The following is a 20,608-nucleotide window of genomic DNA, read 5'->3' on the forward strand; positions in this document are numbered from 1 at the left end:
GTGAGTCTGTGGGGTGTCAATTTGTCCAAACCATATGAGGGGGCAGAGGTTGCTGCCAGTGAGTGGGCACCCTCCTTAGGAAAAACCACTTCCACAGTAATTTGTCTGATTGTGGCCCAGCAGCGGCAGACAGTAAGAACAGGCTCCTGGGCAGCTTCCTGTGACATCCCAGGCCAGACCCAGGGAGTGGGCTAGAGTACAGGGAGCCCTGTGGACAGCCCTCCCTCCGGTGACAGACTGGCAGCTGCCTGTTTATCCAGAAGCCCACAGAACCACAAAAAAGGAACCCCTGCTACCTCCATAATCAGCGCTGGCCTGTTCAATCAGTCTAGTCTGATGTGAGGCAGAGGACGGTGTGGGCTTTCAACCAGACCTCTAGAACTAAAAACATGAAACAAATTAGAGGAACTGGAGTGACTTCTAATTGTCCAAGGACCAGGGGGAGCCAGTCTGTGCTCAGATTATGGGTTTATTGTTGGACATTTCCATCAAAGGACCCATGAGCACAAGTTCCATATCAAATTGGGTGTCAAATGAAAGCCAAGATTAGGGTTGCAAAGGGAGGGTATATTACTGGAAACTTTTGAAGTTTACCAGTAAACCACCACAAATTTGGTATCTTTCAAGGATTTTAAGTAATCTATCACAAGACATCTAGTGGCCCTTTTGGGTACTTCAGATTATCACAGGTGTCTAATTATCTCTGGCCCTCTGTGTGGCCTTATCACATGTAAAACGTCTGAAATAATTCAAAAAAATTGAATGACAAAGCTGTAAAATATTTTCCTAAATATAAACCATCAACTTAATGAATACCGTTGGTGTTTAAATTAGGATTTCAGCAAATATCAAATATCCTTAATATTTTTTTATAATAAATACAAACGTATTTATTTTACTATGTCTATGTATTTGTTGTCAATGTTTTGGCGTCAATCTGGTGGCAGTTGTGAAAAAAGTAAATATTTGGAAGAGTTGCAGAGTAAATAGAAAATAATGCCATTGTTGATTTGGTGCTTTTTTCATTAATATGGCTATTTTCTCTTGAACCATATTGTTTATCTACTAGAAACTCATAGACAATATGAACACAGATATAAAAAATGAATAATACTGTATATATTAATAATTTAAAAAAAGTTATTCAAGTATAAATTACCAAAGTTACAGTAGATTGCCTTTCTGTTATTTACCAAAATTACTGAAGATTCCGGTAACTTTAGTAAATTACCAGTAGCTTTGCAACCATAGCTAAGAGCCTATATTTTGGGGGAAATTAAGGCATAGTATGCTCTGTGATTTCCAAACTTGTGGAACATGAGAAGAATGACTTTCATATACATTACCAGTCAAACGTTTGACACACCTACTCATTCAAGGGTTTCTCTTTATTTTGACTGTTTTCTACATTGTAGAATAATAGTGAAGACATGAAACTATGAAATAACACACATGGAATCATGTAGTAACCAAAAAAGTGTTAAACAAATCAAAATATATTTTATATTTGAGATTCTGAGTCAGTGTAATTCTGTTACTGTGTAATTGACCTGTCTCTCCAATAGCAGGGATATTTAGTATTTGGTAAGCGCGTGTTAGGACTATAATGGAACAACGTTGACTGAACAGACTTGAACAGAAAGAGGATAATGTTGTATTTAACAATGAGTTTCAATGTGTTTTTACAGGTTGAAAGAGACTTTGAACGAGAATATGACAAGCTCCAAAAGTAAGTTTGTTAAAGATTTAATTTGTGCTCTGTTTCCCATATTTGACTGTGCATCAATATTACAGCAAAAAAAAAAACATTGCAGACGAACACTAAACTGACACAGACTACAAAGCATTATGACTGCTATTTTAAGTGCAAATATTCCATTGATTTGTGGAGGTGAACACACATGCGTGTTATCTAAGGGCTTTTAGGCTTCCACATCAACATTTAAATAATTGTTTTCAATGGGAAAGACAATGTTAGACCCAATCTTTCACATCTCTCTTTTCAGACCCATGCAGAACTGAGTTGGGTTACACAATATAGATTGTTTGTGTGAAACCAAGTAGAGAAGTGTTCAAAGCATTCTGTTGCCCAAGACCTTCCATGAGCTAGCACATAGGAGGCCCTCCCCTGCTGTGTGTCTTAGGTTAAAGAGACTCCCCGATGGGCCTGCAGACTGAGTGGGAGCACTTCAAGGTTTCGTTGAGTAGGAGACATGGCACCACAATATACCTTACACATGATGAGTAAGAGGAGCAGGCATATACAGACGTCTTAGCACTCCCTTCAGATCCATATCAGGAACTCTTAGTGAACGTAGTCTGTCATCTAGCTCTTTGAACTGTTGTTGAATTCAATATTTCTATTCATTTGATTGGAAATATAACCAGTGCCGTTTTAAAGACCTCTTGGGCTCCAATTTGGCAAATTATTTTATCATCCAATGCCTTCCACGTTAAGTCTTGCATCTCTAATCCCAAAGCAGTATTTTTCATTTTTTTATACCTGAGATCAGCTGCTAATTCCATACTTCTATGGCATTATACCATAGCAGCAGGGAGTGTAGAGAGGCTGGCTGTTGGCGGCAGTAGAGGGCAAACTGTTGGGGCACCCAGCAGTGAGTAGCAGCAGCTGCTTCAGCAGGCATCCATTAACACCTTGTAGGAACAGACCTCTGGCACACCTGGCCGACATCCAGAAGAGCCCTCCTCAGCCTTCACACTCTCCTGCCCCCTGTCAGATAACACAGATTGGACAAGGAAATGGGAAAAGCGTTGTTGTTTTTTCAGTCCCCCTCCCTTAATGAATCCCTGAAAACTAATGTGACAGCAGTCTCCTGGGAGTTGCTAAACAGTCCCTCGTTTCCCTTAATTGATATAATGAACGACACACGATACAGCCTCCGTACTCTCATAATTGCTATTTTAACACCCATCATTTGAATGAATGTGGAGGGATGATTGAAGACATAAATGCTTATATGCCAGAATTTAGTTGACCGAAACATGAAGCAATCCTAGTATTTTTAATTAGCTAAAGGGATGTCATAATAATGTGTTTTATATAAAATCAATGCAATTTGTAATCCTATTGAATGTCCCAGTTCATACAGTGCCTTCTAAAAGTATTCAGACCACTTTACTTTTTCTGAATTTTGTTACGTTACAGCTAGTGATGCACCGATATGACATTTTTGGCCGATACCGATATCCGATATTTTCCTTGCCAAAAAAACCAAAACGGTAAAGATAATCGATATTAAAAATTTTAGTGCCCATTTAAGCATTCTAATACAGTTAAATAGTTAACACACACACATGGACGCAGCGGTCTAAGGCTCAGTGCAAGAGGCATCACTACAGTCCCTGGTTCGAATCCAGGCTGTATCACATCCGACCGTGATTGTGAGTCCCGTAGGGCGGGGCACAATTGGCCCAGCGTCGTCCGGGTTTGGCCAGGACAGTCCATCATTGTAAACAAGAATTTGTTCTTAACTGACTTGCCTACTTAAATAAAGGTTACACACACCACACTGACCAAAAAGTTATTTTGTTGACAGTTACATACGTCACCATTACCAGTAAAACATCATCAAACCTATTTTTTTCACTTACTTGCTGTGTGGTTTCATTGTTCAGTCGTTTCAATCTCAACCAGGATTTCTATGGAACGCTGTTTGGGTCTTTGCGTGTCAAAAAAGAAAACAATGACCAGTAGATAACACTCTTTGACGTGTCAAATAAGCTTGTTGACCAATCAGGACCTGAATATGACTGCACGTCACATAATAATTTGACGTGTTCATACATTTTTTAAATAGTTATTACACATTGATTACACTATCACTTGTATTTCATGCCACAACGATTCATCAATACGTATGCTACGATACTGGTAAAGTTGTCTCGCGCACCTACAGTGCTGGTCATTAAAAAAAAAAAGCTAGTTAGCTCATGGATGCAAATGTAACGGATGTGAAATGGCTAGCTAGTTAGCGGGTACGCGCTAGTAGCATTTCAATCAGTTACGTCACTTGCTCTGAGACTTTAAGTAGGGTTGCCTCTTGCTCTGCAAGAGCCGTGGCCTTTGTGGAGCGATGGGTAACGATGCTTCGTGGGCGACCGTTGTTGATGTGTGCAGAGGGTCCCTGGTTCGCGCCCGTGTCGGGGCGAGGGGAAGGTTTAAAGTTAAACTGTTACACAAACAATGTTCTTCCCCAAAAACATAGCAAAGCAACAATCTGTTTCAGTAGCTATAATTAGCTAACTATATAGCTAGTTGTCATCATCTAAAATAACCCTAATTTATAAGACCAGTTTTTATTTGATTTATGGTGGTCGGACCCATCTATGTGAAGCTAGCCACAATAAGGATCAGCCGCAATAGTGGACTTTGCGGTTAGCCTTCAAAATAAAAGTATGGCATAACATAACTTTGTATTCATTTGCATCACTGTCAATGATTTTGAAGGCTAACCTCAAAGTCCACTATTGTGCCTAATCCTTATTGTGGCTAGTTTCATAACTGATAACCAAGTCCGGTCGAGACTCACTCAGATGAAGATAGCTGGCTGCTTATGGGCCACACTTAGCTTTGTGCAACATGGTTAAGTAGCTGGCTAGCTATTTATTTTCATGAACTGAAGTTCAATTTCAATAGGTGAACAACAAGTGGCAACCTAGCTAATACTTGCTCACAAGGATTCCTAAATCATTGCTAAGAATAATGAAAATGACTGCAGTTTCTACTGGTCATTGTTTTCAGGCTGGTTGTATTGGTGCTAGCTAGGTACCAAGCTAAAGCTAGCTACCCCAGAAGTTGCGGTCGAACAAATGATGCTTTATTACCAACGTGGTATTGGAAACACATCGTTCGTGGCCGGTGTTTGCTTGTTTGCAGACTTTTTCTATACAGCTTTGACAGTGCTACTGTATCTTTTTTGACACGCAAAGACCCAAACGGCGTTCCATAGTATGTATGTCTTGAAGCTAACAGCTGTGACGCTATTACTGTGTAACTCCGCTAGGGCAACTTCTAACAAATAGCGCACTTGGTAGTGTGTACCGGTGCTCGACCAGTTGGCAAAGGCCAACATCACTCACGACAGAGAACGGTTGATTGTCAAGGGCAATGAATTCCATTATCTTGGCTTTAATGGATTTCGCCTTTTGAGTTCTCTCGCTGAAATTTTCTTACTCTTTCAAATGACTGTTCGATCCACACAGCAGATATTGTGAGCTAGGTTATGAATGCTGTGTTGCACGTGTAGCGCAAACTACACTATATAGGTATGCACGTCAGCTTCAACATTGGCGTTAAACTAGACATCTAGTTCACCGATATATCATGCATCCCTAGTTACAGCCTTATTCTAAAATTTATGAAATACAATTTTTTCCTAATCAATCTACACACACTACCCCATAATGACAAAGTGAAAACACGTTTTTAGAAATACCTTATTTGAGCTCATGTGCATCCTGTTTTCATTGATCATCCTTGAGATGTTTTTTCAACTTGATTGAAGATAAATTCAATTGTTGGACATGATTTGGAAAGGCACACACCTGTCTATATAAGGTCCCATAGTTGACAGTTCATGTCAGAGCAAAAACCAAGCCATGAGGTCGAAGGAATTGAGCTCAGAGACAGGATTGTGTTGAGGCACAGATTTGGGGAAGGATACCAAAACATTTCTGCAGTATTGAAGGTCCCCAAGAACTCAGTGGCCTTCATCATTCTTAAATGGAAGAAGTTTGAAACCACCAAGACTCTTCCTAGAGCTGGCCGCCCGGCCAAACTGAGCAATCGGGGAGAAGGGCCTTGGTCAGGGAGGTGACCAAGAACCCGATGGTCACTCTGACAGAGCTCCAGAGTTCCTCTGTGGAGATGGGATAACCACCTCTGCAGCACTCCACCAATCAGGCCTTTATGGTAGAGTGGCCAGATGGAAGCCACTCCTCAGTAAAAAGGGGCATGACAGCCCGCTTGGAGTTTGCCAAAAGCCACCTAAGGGACAATGAGAAACAAGATTCTCTGGTCTGATGAAACCAAGATTGAAATCTTTGGCCTGAATGCCAAGCGTCACGTCTGGAGAACACCGTAGGGCTGATATCAGGTTAAGTAAGGTGGTGGCAGCATCAGGCTGTGGGGATGTTTTTCAGCGGCAGGGACTGGGAGACTGGTCAGGATCGAGGGAAAGATGCCGGAGCAAAGTACATAGAGATCCTTGATGAAAAACTGCTCAAGACATCAGACTGGTGCGAAGGGTCACCTTCCAATAGAACAATGACCCCTAAGCAACAGCTAAGACAACTCAGCAGTGGCTTCGGGACAAGACTCTGATTGTCCTTGAGTGGCCCAACCAGAGCCCGGACTTGAACCCAATCGACATCTCTGGAGTGACCTGAAAATACCTGTGCAGCGACGCTCCCCATCCAACCCAACAGAGCTTGAGAGGATCTGCAGAGAAAAATTGGAGAAACTCCCCAAAACAGGTGTGCTGAGCTTGTAGCTTCATACCCAAGTAGACTCAAGGCTATAATCGCTTCCAAAGGCGCTTCAATAAACTATTGAATAAAGGGTCTGAATCCTTGTGTAAATGTGATATTTCAGTTTTTTTTATTTTTAATACATTTGCAAAAGATTCTAAAAACCTGTTTTTGCTTTCTCATTATGGGGTATTCTGTGTAGATTGATGAGAGAAAAAAGCAATTCAATCAGTTTTAGAATAAGGCTATAACGTAACATAATTTGTAAGAAGTCAAGGGGTCTAAATAATTTCCGAATGTACTGTAGGTTATTTTGTAGATGTTATTTGTAGCATTCTTGTTGGACTGAGATCCCAGTAAGACTGTCAGTGAGCTCTGTATAGGCATTAGTGATTTGTTCAGGGTGCACACAGTGGACCCTTTTTCTGTACTGCCCTCTGCCTACCCTAGCTGCTGAATGCAAACACATGATCCCACTGTCAGTTTGCTCTGTAGATGCTTAACTATACTTGGACCGATACTTACCAAATGTTAAATGCTGTATTATTGTGATATCCAAGAACCTGAACTGAAAAAACTACGTTTCCCTTATTTTATAGGTTGGAAGATCAGACAAAGAAGCTCCACAAAGACATGAAGAAAAGCACAGAGGCTGATATAGGTGTGTTGTTGACACAGTGTTTCATAATTTGATCAGTCTCTGGAAAAAACATTCCCACTGATCATCTTTTCTATCATGTACAAATCTTCTTTAAATCATTAGCTTTCTCTCATTCAATTCATCTCTTTCACACGCTCGGCATACATTCACTGACACCTTAATTGTTGTTGCCTGTCAGGTTTTTCAGGGACAATGTCTCTTGTGCAGTTTTGGAAAATGAGGTTAGCCTAATTTCAGTAGCCCTTCAAAATAAGCAATAAGCAAACATACTCACACTCTTCCTACTCATAGCTTTTAGCTTACATTCTGTTTTACATTTCTGCTGCTAAGAAAGATATTTATTTTTTGTTGGAGCTTTTGGAAATGGAAATGGGTATCTTTGGGAGGAGCAGTAGCAGAAATTGCCCCTGGTAGCGATCTACTCTGAGGGTGGAGAGGGGAAGGATGGGGGAGTGAGGGGCTTCTTCATTTCCTCTGCTTTGTGCTCTGGAATATGGGATGATGCCTCATCAAAGTATCAGAGCTGTCAACATCTTGTTAGAATTAATGGATTCCATCTGTTGCACAGGTCCTTTCTCCACCAACTGCCACCAAACAACAAAGAGTGGACCTGCCTGCACAGCACAGTGTGCTCCACACAGCGTTTCATAATGGCAATCATTTGTCTAGTCTATTTAAAGTAAGACGATGAAATTGTGGGCTCTTCTGGGGCAAGTCCACAAGTCATTAGAGATTAATCTTTATAGAGTCAGGATATCACTGACCACAAGCCATTTATACCATTGGCAACACAAATCTTTATTACCTAACTAAAAATAGAACACACTATGGAATTAAAATTGAACTGTCCAGTGAAAATCACACTTTTAAAAGTTCATATTCTCATACCTAAATAATGTTGTTGACTCATTCTGTACTCGTATTTGTGGCCAAAGTATACATTGGAGAAAAAACACTTTTAAAAAAAACACCTCAAACTTGTATCTCAAACAGACAATAAAAAAAATGCTTGCTATTTAAGCAATAAGGCACATGGGGGGGGTTGTAAATGGCCAATATCCCACGGCTAAGGGCTGTTCTTAAGCGCGACGCAACGCAGAGTGCCTGGATACAGCACTTAGCCGTGGTATATTGGCCATATACCACAAACCCCCGAGATGCCATATTGCTATTATAAACTGGTTACCAAAGTAATTAGAGCAGTAAAAATAAATGTTTTGTCATACCCGTGGTAAACGGTCTGATACACCACAGATGTCAGCCGAACCACCCAGTTTATAATTCCTTATTGAACATGATGTCATGTTGGCTCATTGGCTGAGTTTGCCAATCAGCAGTCTACTCGCATTAATATTTGTAATGATTGGTATGCGGCCACACCATTTTGTTGTTGAGGTACGCCTACATTATTCCAACACAGAAAAGCTACTTTTTTAAACATACTTAATTTTAAAAAATTGTAATGTGTTTTTACCCGATCCTCAGAGCTCAGAGGCCTCAGTTGAGTTTGATGTGTTTTTTTTTATTTTACTTTACGTCTTATCAACTTCTCTGTATGTCCCCAGTGCAGCTAATTTATTTTGACAGTGATGCAGTGATCCGGTATGTGCTCTGTGTCTAAGATAAAGTGGCAGGAGTGCAGATTAACTGTAATTGGCGTTGGCACTATAGAAACATTTGCACACATTCCCAGTGCTTTTGTGAATATTCATCACAGCAGCCGAGCCCACCACCCCCTCGACTCTCCAACTGATGCTGCTGCTTCTCTATCCTACTTTTCCTTTTCGCTTATTTAACTTTTGTGTCTATCAAATGCACACAGTGTCAGTCCTGGCATGGGTGCCCCCCTCTGCTGCTAGCCATGCCCATCAAGCATGTCTGGGCCAAATAGTCAAACCAGGTCAAACATTAATAATACCGATTGTACATGTAACTGCCAAAATAATGGAACCACTTGAGTAAGTTATATATTTACAAAGTATATTGAAAGCAGGTGCTTTCACACAGGTGTGGTTCCATCCCATCATGCTCAGGGGAATGCTCATGTATAAAAATTCTGGGCAGGCCATTATTTTGGCTACCATGGCTATAGGATTACAATGCCCCCATCCACAGGGCATGAGTGGTCTCTGAATGGTTTGATGAGCATGAACATTTTGTAAACCAAATAACATGGCCATATCAGTCACTAGATCTCAACCCAATGGAACACTTATGGGAGATTCTGGAGCGACGCACGAGACCGCTTCTACCACCACCATCAACAAAACACCAAATTATGGAATTTCTCATAGAAGAATGGTGTTGCATCCCTTTAATAGTTTCAGAAACTTGTAGAATCTATGTCAAGGTGCATTGAAACTGTTCCGGCTTGTGGTGACCCAACACCCTATTAAGACACTTTATTTAGGTGTTTCCTTTATTTTGGCAGTTACCTGTATGTTTCTCCATTCCTCCGTTCTCTATTCGGTTATCGCTTTTTTTCTTTCTCTCTATATCTCTCCTTCCCATTTCCCTCTTTTCAGGACCAGTTTACCATTTGAATACTAATATTCCCTGCCTGTTTTATGTCTTCCAGCGATGTCCAAGGCAGCAGTGAAGATCTCAGGTGACCTGCTCAGTAATCCGCTGTGTGAACAGGACCAGGCCTTCCTGGAGTCGATGACGGCTCTGGACACAGCCATGAAGAGGATGGACTCCTTTAACCAGGAGAAGGTCAGTGTCAGGACCTGTCCGTGCTTCTCTCCCTCTGCCTCACACCACAGCCGAGTCATTCTTCTAGATTGTATTCCAAGTGGGGTGCATCGAAATTGTCTATTGAAACCAAAATAAACTATATACTCTTTTAGGCAGGGAGGCCTATACAGTGGTAGAAGAAACCCTGCTCCAGCCTAGCTTTCACAGCTCTACCTATGGGCATTGTATTCAGTATCTTGACAGGTATGCCTCAATACGCTCCCCTCTCTTCAAACACTCAAAGGGCAGAAACCAAAAGGGTTTGATTGGCCTAAGTGTATTTTCATCATTGTCAATATTGCATAACTGTGTGAACGAGAAAAAAATTATCTCACTCAAGATCTCTTCTCGTCTGTTGAAAGTGTCTCCAGCAACACACTGGTCTATTAGCTGCTCATTTTTGTCGAATATCAGAGAGCTGTAGATCGGATGCATTTGTGACTCACTAGTGTTTTTAAAATAACTCATACTATGGAATAGCTTCACTTGGGAATGTCACAGGCTGTTTTAATGGGATCTGTTCTCTGCATGATCTTCCCCAGTCCCTCTCTGTGAGCAATTCTACTTCTGCTCTTAGCTCCTTTATGTTATTTGCCATGTGTGCTTCACATATTTGATTAAAATCATCGCTGCAGGTAATTGCTAAGGAAATCATAGGGTTGGCATTGCATGTGTGTTTTAACAGGGCATTGCACTGTGAGAGGCAACTCTGTTAAGGTAGAGAAGTCAGTCACACAGGGAATCACACTGATCATCAAGAATGCAGAAGAAAAAAAATTGTACAAGACCTGATTCTACTATAACTTCAGAGTGCTTTTTCCATTAGTGTGCCTTTGACTAGTTTTCCCAGCATCGTTTTATTTGCTGATGGCTTTACCTTGAGTGACCAATGTCCATCTCTGTACATATTCTGAAGATCGCTGTGAATTCCTTTCAAGCGCTCAACAACAAGGCATTCTTCAAGCAAAGACTAGACATACACCACGTAAACTGTGCTCAGATGTAATCAAGATATACAGTAGTCATTTGAAATGACTGGACAAAGTTAAGTGTGGTGACTGCTTGTGGTTCACAGCTGATGATCTATGGTGGGTTGGTTCTTAGTGGTCTGCCAAGAAGATCAGTCCTTCAATTTTGACTGTCTTTAATATGGAATGTCTTCTGAAGATTGGAAATGAGTAACATTTTCATACATTTTAACATCAAAATCCTTTCAGCTCAAATTCTGGAATCTTTACAAAAGCAGAAGCATTGCCAATATTTTCTACCCAACTGTTATGAAATGTAGGCAATTAAGAGTATCCATTTTCAGTCTGCTTTTCTCTTTCCTTCTCCACTTCCCTCTTAGTTAAACAGTGTCAAGACCCTAAAGGGTAGTTAACATCTCTTACTGTTTTCCTCTGAGCCCTCTTCCCTTTGACTACGCTAATAACCTTCATCGCCTTCACCTTTGCACAACCTGGGAGGCCAGCTTTGCACTACACAGCATTCATCTTGTTGGACTACTTGAGCTTTCCAAATCATCTCCAATTGGTTTTGAGCTGCTTTGTGTCATACGGTCAGGAACAGCTAGATGTCAATGCGGTATTGTATTTTTATTTTTTTACATCCCTGGCGTTTTGCAGGTCAATAACAAAAGGTGCAGGTTTGCTCTACAGTGTGTAGGAGTGGAGGCGTTGGCTGGCTCCATAGGGTGTAATTTCCTTGCTTGGCTTCATGGCCATGGTCTGCTGGACAGGGCTCCAGCCAGGCAGCATGGAGCCAAATACACCTTCTCACTTCTGGAGGCGAAGCAGTTAGAAAATAATACAAAATACATTATTCTCAATCATATCCAGCCTGCTTGTTTTTTTTTTTCTTCATGATTTTTAAGTGGCCTTCAGAGACAGTTTTGACATGCAACCCTTCTGTTATCACAAAATGGTACTTGAGTTTAGAGGCCTCCTTTTTCAGCCAGTCTCAGTCAACAAGATGTTTAACATGACTGTGTTCTGCTACAGTATGTCTCTCTGTGCTGCTTAGCTTGGCATTCGTTAAACTGGTTGAAACCTGAAACCTTTTCTAGGCCTTTGGTTGGTCAGTTGGTTCAATATTTGGAATATCACCTCAGGAGTCCAGAGATGTTAAAGCCCAGCGCAGCTCACCAGAATCATACTCCACCAGCTCTTCCTCCAAGCTGGCTGTTCTTCCTTCTGACGGCACCACCAACGACTCAACTGCTTAAGCAAAACAGACACAGAAGCAAACATTCTTTGCTCGCCTTGGTGTTGAGATGATTTGCCGCGGGGGCTGCGATTGAGCGAGCGGATAAAACGTGCATGGATAATGAAGGCAGCAGTGGCCCAGGCCTGTGTGTTTATTTCTAGGGCTGAGGAGGGCGCGGAGCCCCCCCGGCACACTGCTGCTGAAGTCAAGCCCTAGTGAAAATGGCGACTGAGCAGTAGCGGATGCTCCGTTTGGAGGGGTATTGATTTCCTCCGCGATCTGCGTGTATTTTTGGGAGGCCTGTGTGCCGGGATGGCCTCTGCCCCGTGACTCACTCACAGAGACTGCTGCTAGAGCTCCGGCCTCAGGCACTGCTGGGCCTCAGCTGAATAGTCCTGCCCCCCTCTCTGTGGGAAAGGGCAGAGGGTAGAGGGCACCAGCATGCTTAAGCAAATGTGCTGGTGTTGTTCTGTCTGCTTACTGCATGCACTCACCTCGGCAGCAGCGCAGCTCCAGCCTTTTCACTCTCCCAGGGAGGGGGGGATGGTGTGAATATGTAAAACGGAGGAAAATGTGAATTCCCATGTACTTATTTGTTATTGGTTCTCTCAAACTACATTCATTCGCGTTATGTATTTGGAAAGATGCCTTGCGAGTGTGTGTGGGTGTATATTCTCAGAGACTGTCAGGGCATTCACAATGCTTTGCTGTTGTACAGTATTTGCTTCTTATGTTCTGTGATTGACTATCCTTCCAATAACTAGTGAATGATTGATTAGGTGTACTAAGCTCATTGTTCTCATGGAGTTGTCTTGACACTTTTATTCCTCATTGAAATGTTTTGAACGATGCTCTTCACTAGAGTTGTTTGCTGGGTTAACGTAGCGTTCTGTCAGAGACGTAGATCTACGAGTCATATTGAATCTGCAATGTAAATGACTTTGTAAACTTTATTAAATGTGTGCCAACTTCTGTCGATGAGACTTTGGCACCCAGGCTGGAGGCCTCTAGATGAGATGTTCATTTACTTCCACTTAACAAAGCCCCCCCCCCCCCCCCCTTCCCCTGTCGGCTCCGAGAAGGAGAATGCAGGAAAATATAAACTGTTATTGTTAAAATGTTTGTTTGCAAAGAACTTTCATCTTGTAAGGCAGCCCACCCTCCGCAGGATTTGAAATCAGTGGGGCTTAGCTTTCATGTCCGTCCCCTGACAGTTGCATCCTTTTGTATTGTTCAGCTCTATGAATATTCAGGTGTTTCTCCTCGGGGCTTGTGTACAATAAAGAGTCAACGTCACAAAAGTTTCTTGCAACCCGCCTCACCTCCCTCCCCTCTATTGTCTTGAGTGCTCTGTTTGAAAATACACAATTGTTGATTTTTTTTATCATGCTGTTAATGAGTGGGACTTGGAGCTATTTTGTTCAACTTAAAATAATTCACTTTGACAACAAATTTCAAGTAATAAAGACATTCCCTTTCAGTTTAAGAGATGTACTGCACTTTTTAAATGAACGTTTGACCCGTCTTTGTTCGTCCATAGGTGAACCAGATCTCAAAGACGGTGATCGATCCTCTGAAAAAGTAAGTGTCTATCTGGACCTGCACCTCTCCTATTGTCTGCATATTTTTAATACATCACAAGCAGCAGCTGCTGTGTCTTAAAAGCTGCTCTGTCTGTAGAGTGGGAAGGAGCACACACTTAAGGGGAGCTTAGCACTAGGTCCAGAAGGCTCTGTAATAAAGCATAGTCGATAGTAAAACTGGACTGGACTGGGGAGAGAATGGGGCTGCTGTGGTGGTGTGTCTGGAAGAAAGTTTACTTGGTTCCCCTTCCCTACTCTCGCCCCCGTCCGTCCAAGCACCACACTATACACACACACACACACACACACACACACACACAGTGTAGAGGCGGTAGAGGGAGTGGCCAGGCCGGGAGCAAGGATCCCACCCGTCTTCAGTAGTGCTTGTTAAGGTCCTACTTCCTCCTGCTGACCCCTCCCCGGAGGCTGTTTTTTGGAGTGGGGTGTGTGTGTGTGTGTGTGTGTGTGTGTGTGTGTGTGTGTGTTTGAAAAAGAGAGACTTAATGCGCTTGCCAGTGTCTGTCTGGTGAATTTGTGTGTGTAACTTTTGTTTATAACCACAAATCGGTCTGAAATCCCTGATCTTTTCATATCAAACCCTTCACAAAGTGACCTTTGATGGAACATAAGAATGCTATGAGTTAGTGTATGTGTGCGTATGCTATTGGCCTCTTCATCTTGTGTTCTGGTGCCGGAGCTGTGACAGGATGGAATGGTTCTAATTTCCTCTTCCTGGTGGGCGGCAGGCGGACGTGTGGGCAGGCCCTGAATATGGCAGAGGGCCCAGCTTCCTGGGCCAAGGGCAGGAGATTGGCTGGAGAGCAGGACTTGTCTCAGGACAGTACACACATACCGCATTGGACAAACACATTGTGGGGAGTCACTGAACTAACAGGATGGGCTCTGAGGCCAGATGAAGTTAGCCTCTCACTTATATGAGATTGAAATAGGTCAGGAAGTAGTAGGTTTAGTCCTGCATGCATAAACAATGTTTTAAGATGGGGAATACAAGCCGTCAGCCCTTTTGCTGTATATGGCGTTGAAGCATAGCGTAATGTAATTAATCATCGAAGTATAGAGGACTGATCTATTAAGCCACCATACATTAAGCTTCCATTAGTCCACCAGTAACTGAATGTTGACCATTGTTTCTGAAGTCTCAGTACTCTTTTGTTGTTTTTGTGTCGATCTGTAAGAACGTGTGGAATCTTAAATGGAGCAGAGAATGGTCCGAGCCTGGAAAGTCTCTTAATGGAGGGGTTTATTTGTCCCCTCAATGGGCTGTGTGTGTACGTGCCGGCCGGTGTGTATTCACATTTAGGCCACACTTAGTTGGGTCATTAACACTCACTGTATTAACAGTGAGTGAGGAAATGATGAGCTCAAAAAGGTCAGTCTTTCTTCTCACCTCTCTCTCTCTCTCTGTCTCTCTGTCTCGCTCTCCATCCATTCAGCGGAATCAGTGAATGACATCAGTCTGTTTATGTGGAGGGAGGGGGAGTGTGTGGGCATGAGTCGGTGCTGTTATCTGGGCCTCCTAGCCGAACCCTTTCTGCTCCATTGCTCTTTTGGGTAAGACTGAAGGCAGCTCTGTCGTAAAGGCTTGCTCTGGTCCAAGCAGTGGAAGGGCAAACCAGCACTGCTCCTTTAAGCTAGCAAGGCTGGAAAATGGACTTCCCCAACACTCTGGTTAATTTAGCCTGCTTTGGGAGTTACTCAAGGTGCTGTTGGATTTCTGTTGTTGTGAAATAGTAGCAATTAGATGTGTTTAAGGGGGTGACTCAAAATGACGTAGCCTATAAACTAGCCTACGTTTTAATCACAAATGTTTTTTTATTTGTATGTTTTTATGTTCAGTCTAGACTCATGCCAACCCCCCCCCGCCTTATCTGGGGGGGGTTTCTGCGCTTGCCTCTTTATATCTGGTGGATCAGTTATCTAGCTTGCGTTAGTCCTCGCACTTTCCATTAACAGAGTCAAAGCATAAGGCATGTTGTGGTAGAGAAAACCTACCCTATAAAAACAGAGGTTCTGCTGGCACATATTTAACATACTCTGTCTTTACCCTTTTTACACTTAGCCTAGCCTACACAAGACCCAACAAACAGCAAAAACATAAACGCAACATGCAACAATTTCAAAGATTTTACTGAGTTACAGTTCATATAAGGACATCAGTCAATTGAAAGAAATTCATTAGGCCCTAATCTATGGATTTCACACGACTGGGAATACAGATATGCATCTGTTGGTCACAGATACCTTACATAAATAGGTAGGGGCTAGGATCAGAAAACCAGTCAGTATCTGGTGTGAAAACTGGAAAATATTGTTCCTTACAAAAGACGTAAAACTGAAGCAATTTCGAATTCCAGTAACTTCCAGTAACTTCTCTTGGGTAGCAGCCTCATGCAGCGCGACTGGAACAAGAACTGGAATACGCTGTCATAAACGTTAATACAGAGCATCCCAAACGTGCTCAATGGGTGACATGTCTGGTGAGTGCAGGCCATGGAAGAGCTTGGACATTTTCAGCTTCCAGAAATTGTGTACAGATCCTTGCAACATTGTGAGCATTTGTCCACTGAAGTCGGTTACATCGCCGAACTGCAGTCAAGTCAAGACCCTGGTGAGGATGACGAGCATGCAGATGAGTTTCCCTGAGACGGTTTCTGGCAGTTTGTGCAGAAATTCTTCAGTTGTGCAAACCTACAGTTTCATCAGCAGTCCAGGTGACTGGTCTCAGACGATCCTGCAGGGGAATAAGCTGGATGTGGAGGTCCTGGGCATGCGTGGTTATACGTTTTCTACGGCTGTGAGGCTGGTTGGACGTACTGCCAAAGTCCCTAAAATAACGTTGGAGGCGGCTTATGTTAGAGAAATTAACATTCAATTCTCTGGCAACAACTCTGGTGGACATTCCTGGAGTCAGCATGCCTCTTGCATGCCACCCTCAGAACTTGAGACATTTGTTGTATTGTCTTTTATTATCCCCAGCACAAGGTGCGCCTGTGTAATGATCATGCTGTTTAATCAGCTTCTTGATATGCCACACCAGTCAGGTGGATGTATTATCTTGGCAAAGGAGAAATGCTCACTAACAGGAATATAAACAAATTTGTGCACAACACTTTAGAGAAATAAGCTATTATTTCAGCTCAGGAAACATGGAGCCAACACTTTACATGTTGCGTTGATATTTTTGTTCCGTATACTTTATATTTTCATTACTCAATCACAAAATATGCATCATTTATGAGTAATCTTGGCTTTCACTGTTAGTCCCTCATTTCATAGTGAGATATGGGAGGTCAACATATTCTTAGAGATACCTTTTTGTTATTTTAGTAATGTGAAATTGACGGTGTTAAGTGGAGCGGTCAGTGAGCCTGCCAGACTAAGGTTCCTCCCAGGTCTCTGGTCAGCTCCAGCTGGGCTGGTTGGTCCAGACTGGGGCTTGGCTGACTGTCGGGTTGTGTCGGTCCAGCTATGGATCAGCTTGTCATAAACAAGCTCTCTCGACCAGTTGCTATTTTCGTCCACCTGCTATTTTCAGCCAGCCACCACACCCTAAATGACCAGTCACACAGACGGTGGTAGTGCGCCCTTGGTCCAGCAGAGCCTGGGCTAGACAAGGCTGGAGTAAATATAGGCTGGTCTGGAGCTGACCGGTCAGTATGTTGACGTCAGTCCAGAGACATCTAGGGAAATGTCCAACCCAGCCAGCGATCCAGCCCAAACTATCATTACGCAGCGTGTACAGTGACCTTCAAACACAGCCACTATCACGCCACTACATGTCTGAGTTACAGTTGAGTCAGACAGGCTCCCACAGAGCTCCTCTTGAGACGGTCTGAGCACAACACGGACACATTGGCATCCTCTTGGAGCTCTACCTCTAGGTATACAAGCATTGGGACAGTGAGGAGATCATTAGTGTGGAAGGATGGGATCAACTCCTTGTATCGGCTCACACAGGTGTTCTCTCAGTCACATCATTATGAGGAAGGACTGACTGTCGCCACTACCAGATACCGCCTACCTACAATGTGATCATGTGTGAGGGTGACTAAGTGACCTAAATGCTGTCATTACTACTCCATTGCTTTGCTGTAGTCATCAGACATCATGGCACCTCATGACACCGTGCAGAGGTGGTGTGCTCTGGTGGAGGAGAATGCGGTCAGCCTTTGTGCCTTTTTAGTGAGCCAGTGTGGTGTGTAATGTCATGGACCAATGGAATTGTTTCAGAGTGCACTCGTGCCTAGAGGGTGGTTGCATAATCCCCTGGCACTCGAAGTATGTGAACACTACACTGGAGCAAGAGGCCGATAGTAAACTACTAGAGGAAGGCATCCACTCTGCGCTGCCTGCCTGCCGTAAACTGAGCCAAAGTGATGTTTTATAAATGGAGGGAGAGCGTGGGCTGTGGGGCTGGGCTCTGTGACGTCGCCAAAATGATACAGGGCCGCTCCCTTCTCAACTTCCTGTGGGGAAACAATCCACACCTTGTCTGAGGCCCAGTTCACGTCACACTGCCCTCCTCCCACCGGCCCACCCCTTCACAGGGCTTACTCTACTCTGTGTTGAGGAAGACTGGATTTCACAACCTCTTGTCAGGTCCATTGTCAATTCCCTTCACGTGTTGCATAGTAAGTAGAGGGAAAGGAAGATTTGCTCATTGTTTGAGTAAAAAGTGAATCACTGGCACACTTTACGCTAGTGAGAGTAGCAAACCAAGGAACTACGCTATAGCTATCTGCAGCCTGTATGAAATCATCTCAGATGATTAATAGAAAAACAAAGCAATGTCATCAGGTTATGAAACTTGCATTAGACCTGTGTAATTAAACATGCATGGTGAATATGACACCTGTCTTACTGTGCCTATATATAATCACACAAAATATATTAAAGTGCTCTCAAATGTGACACTTGGTTAGATTTTCTGACTAAACAGGTTGGCAACCATTTGTTTTGTAGTTTGGAAAATGTTAATCTCTTGCAAATGAAGTGGCGTAGCTGCTTTTCTGCACTGTATTTCCCAATAAAAGCAGAACGCACAGAACCAGTGTGTTGGAGCAAAGTAAGTCCCAGGATGAGGCATGGACTCCTGTTGCTAAGTTACAGATGAGTGTTTCCTATTTTTAGTACCTAAGACAAGGATTCTCTCTGAAAGAATGTATTTTCATTTTGAATAACATAATTGAAACCGAATGAATTGTTTCATACCATTTGCACTAGAGTAATTCAATATTAACAACCAAGGACAGTGTATCTAGTCTACACTGAGGTCTCCTACTTGAGGGCGCTTTTCTGTGTTACATGCGTATCGATCCAGGTGACCTCACACAAGCACCTCTGAAAGATATTTGTAAACCCCAATTCAAAAAGTTCTCAATGGTTCAGAAAAAGCATAGATTTAAAAAAATATTTTTTCTTAAAGTGCAGTTTTCTATGCACATTTTTATTATTTCAAGACAACATCTAGGGTTCAGTTGGCATGATTGGTTTAGATGTATTGGTCTGAATTGAGAGCACATTGCATTAAGTAGGAAGAATCATTCAGATTGTCTGTTAATAGGCATTTGTTCCTCTGACAGGGCTCTTGCCTGTCTATGTTCACACAGCAGTATCGTTTCTTGTTAGGCCTATGTCCACGTATATCTCCGGTACAAAGCAGTGTCACTTTGTGTCCATGATGTGGTCCAGCAGTATCTCTGTCAGTCTCTGCGCCTAGATCTTATTCTCTGTGTGTCTCAGGTACAGCAGTGTGTTCCCCAGCCTCAACATGGCCGTGAAACGAAGGGAGCAAGCTCTACAGGACTACAAGAGGTTACAGTCCAAGGTAGAGAAGTATGAAGAGAAGGAGAAGACAGGTCCCATCATGGTCAAACTACACCAGGTACTATATATGTAACAGAACTGTGCTAAAAGCGGCTGCTGGCACGTGTGTTGTCCACTTGAAATCTGTCTGTTGAGCAACAGAAGTCAGGCTTTAAGCTCTTGCCTTGCATGGTGTCGGTGTTTTGAATACAATCAATAAATGAACAAGGTACAAATGCTGACTGGATATGAACAAACTGTACATGTGCACTCCTTTCACCCACACAAGCGACCAGGCTGTCAAGTATTGCCTTTTGAAAAGGCACTGCTGCACATAAACAGGCACGTCATTTAGTATTGTAGACACATTCGCTGAGACCTCTAGGGCAGCATTCACAGATATCAATGCAGCGCTGCCTGGGCTCACACACCCTCACATGGGTGGCCACCCACACATATCGAGAAAAGCATTGTCAGTGGCACAAAGAGTCAAGAGGCCCCCTATGTCCCTGGCCTTTGAATCTCACAGCTCTTAGAGAAATTATTCTGACCAAACACTAACATGCCATTTAAAGACAAACAAAGGACAGACACACAGGGGAGTTACTTAAGATAAATATTACTTCACACAGGTGATTCTGTTCTACATATGTTATATCCCCTCTCGAGCACACACAATATCATTGCCTATTCATTGAGATATCATCTCTTAATGCCCACCAGACTACCCACTAATACATCACACACGTTCCTGATCAGCGGTGGCGTGGTCTGCACACAGCCAACTCTTCCCACATAACCCACTCCTCCTCACTTGTGATCGTGATTAGGCTTTTTCTTTTTTCTCTATTCTTCTGTGGGAAGACATTTTCATTCTCCTGTTGTTTTTCACTGTTGTTGACGGATGACATTTCTGAGAACGTAGCTGATATGTTATGGTTGAGCCCCAGTAGTGATTATGAGGTATGCATAGGGCTGTTACGGTGACCGTATTACCTCCACACCGGCGGTCACGAGTCATGACGGCAGTTAAAGTCATGTTTAGTCATGTTAATTAGACTTCTACAAACTCTGATGCTGCTGATGGTCATTAGTAGCCTACTAAACG

At 42.9% G+C, this 20,608-nt stretch overlaps 1 protein-coding gene across 1 annotated transcript in view; it reads left to right on the top strand.

Moving 5' to 3' along the window:
• bin3 (bridging integrator 3) overlaps window positions 1-20,608 on the top strand; it is a 33,808-nt gene that overhangs the window by 5,683 nt on the left and 7,517 nt on the right. The window contains exons 3-7 of the mRNA XM_055886841.1: window positions 1,689-1,729; window positions 7,089-7,150; window positions 9,729-9,865; window positions 13,632-13,672; window positions 19,438-19,579. Of these exons, the coding sequence (XP_055742816.1) occupies window positions 1,689-1,729; window positions 7,089-7,150; window positions 9,729-9,865; window positions 13,632-13,672; window positions 19,438-19,579 (423 nt within the window). The remainder of the gene's footprint in view (window positions 1-1,688; window positions 1,730-7,088; window positions 7,151-9,728; window positions 9,866-13,631; window positions 13,673-19,437; window positions 19,580-20,608) is intronic.

Source organism: Salvelinus fontinalis, chromosome 28 (assembly GCF_029448725.1).
Source record: "Salvelinus fontinalis isolate EN_2023a chromosome 28, ASM2944872v1, whole genome shotgun sequence".
NCBI lineage: Eukaryota > Metazoa > Chordata > Actinopteri > Salmoniformes > Salmonidae > Salvelinus > Salvelinus fontinalis.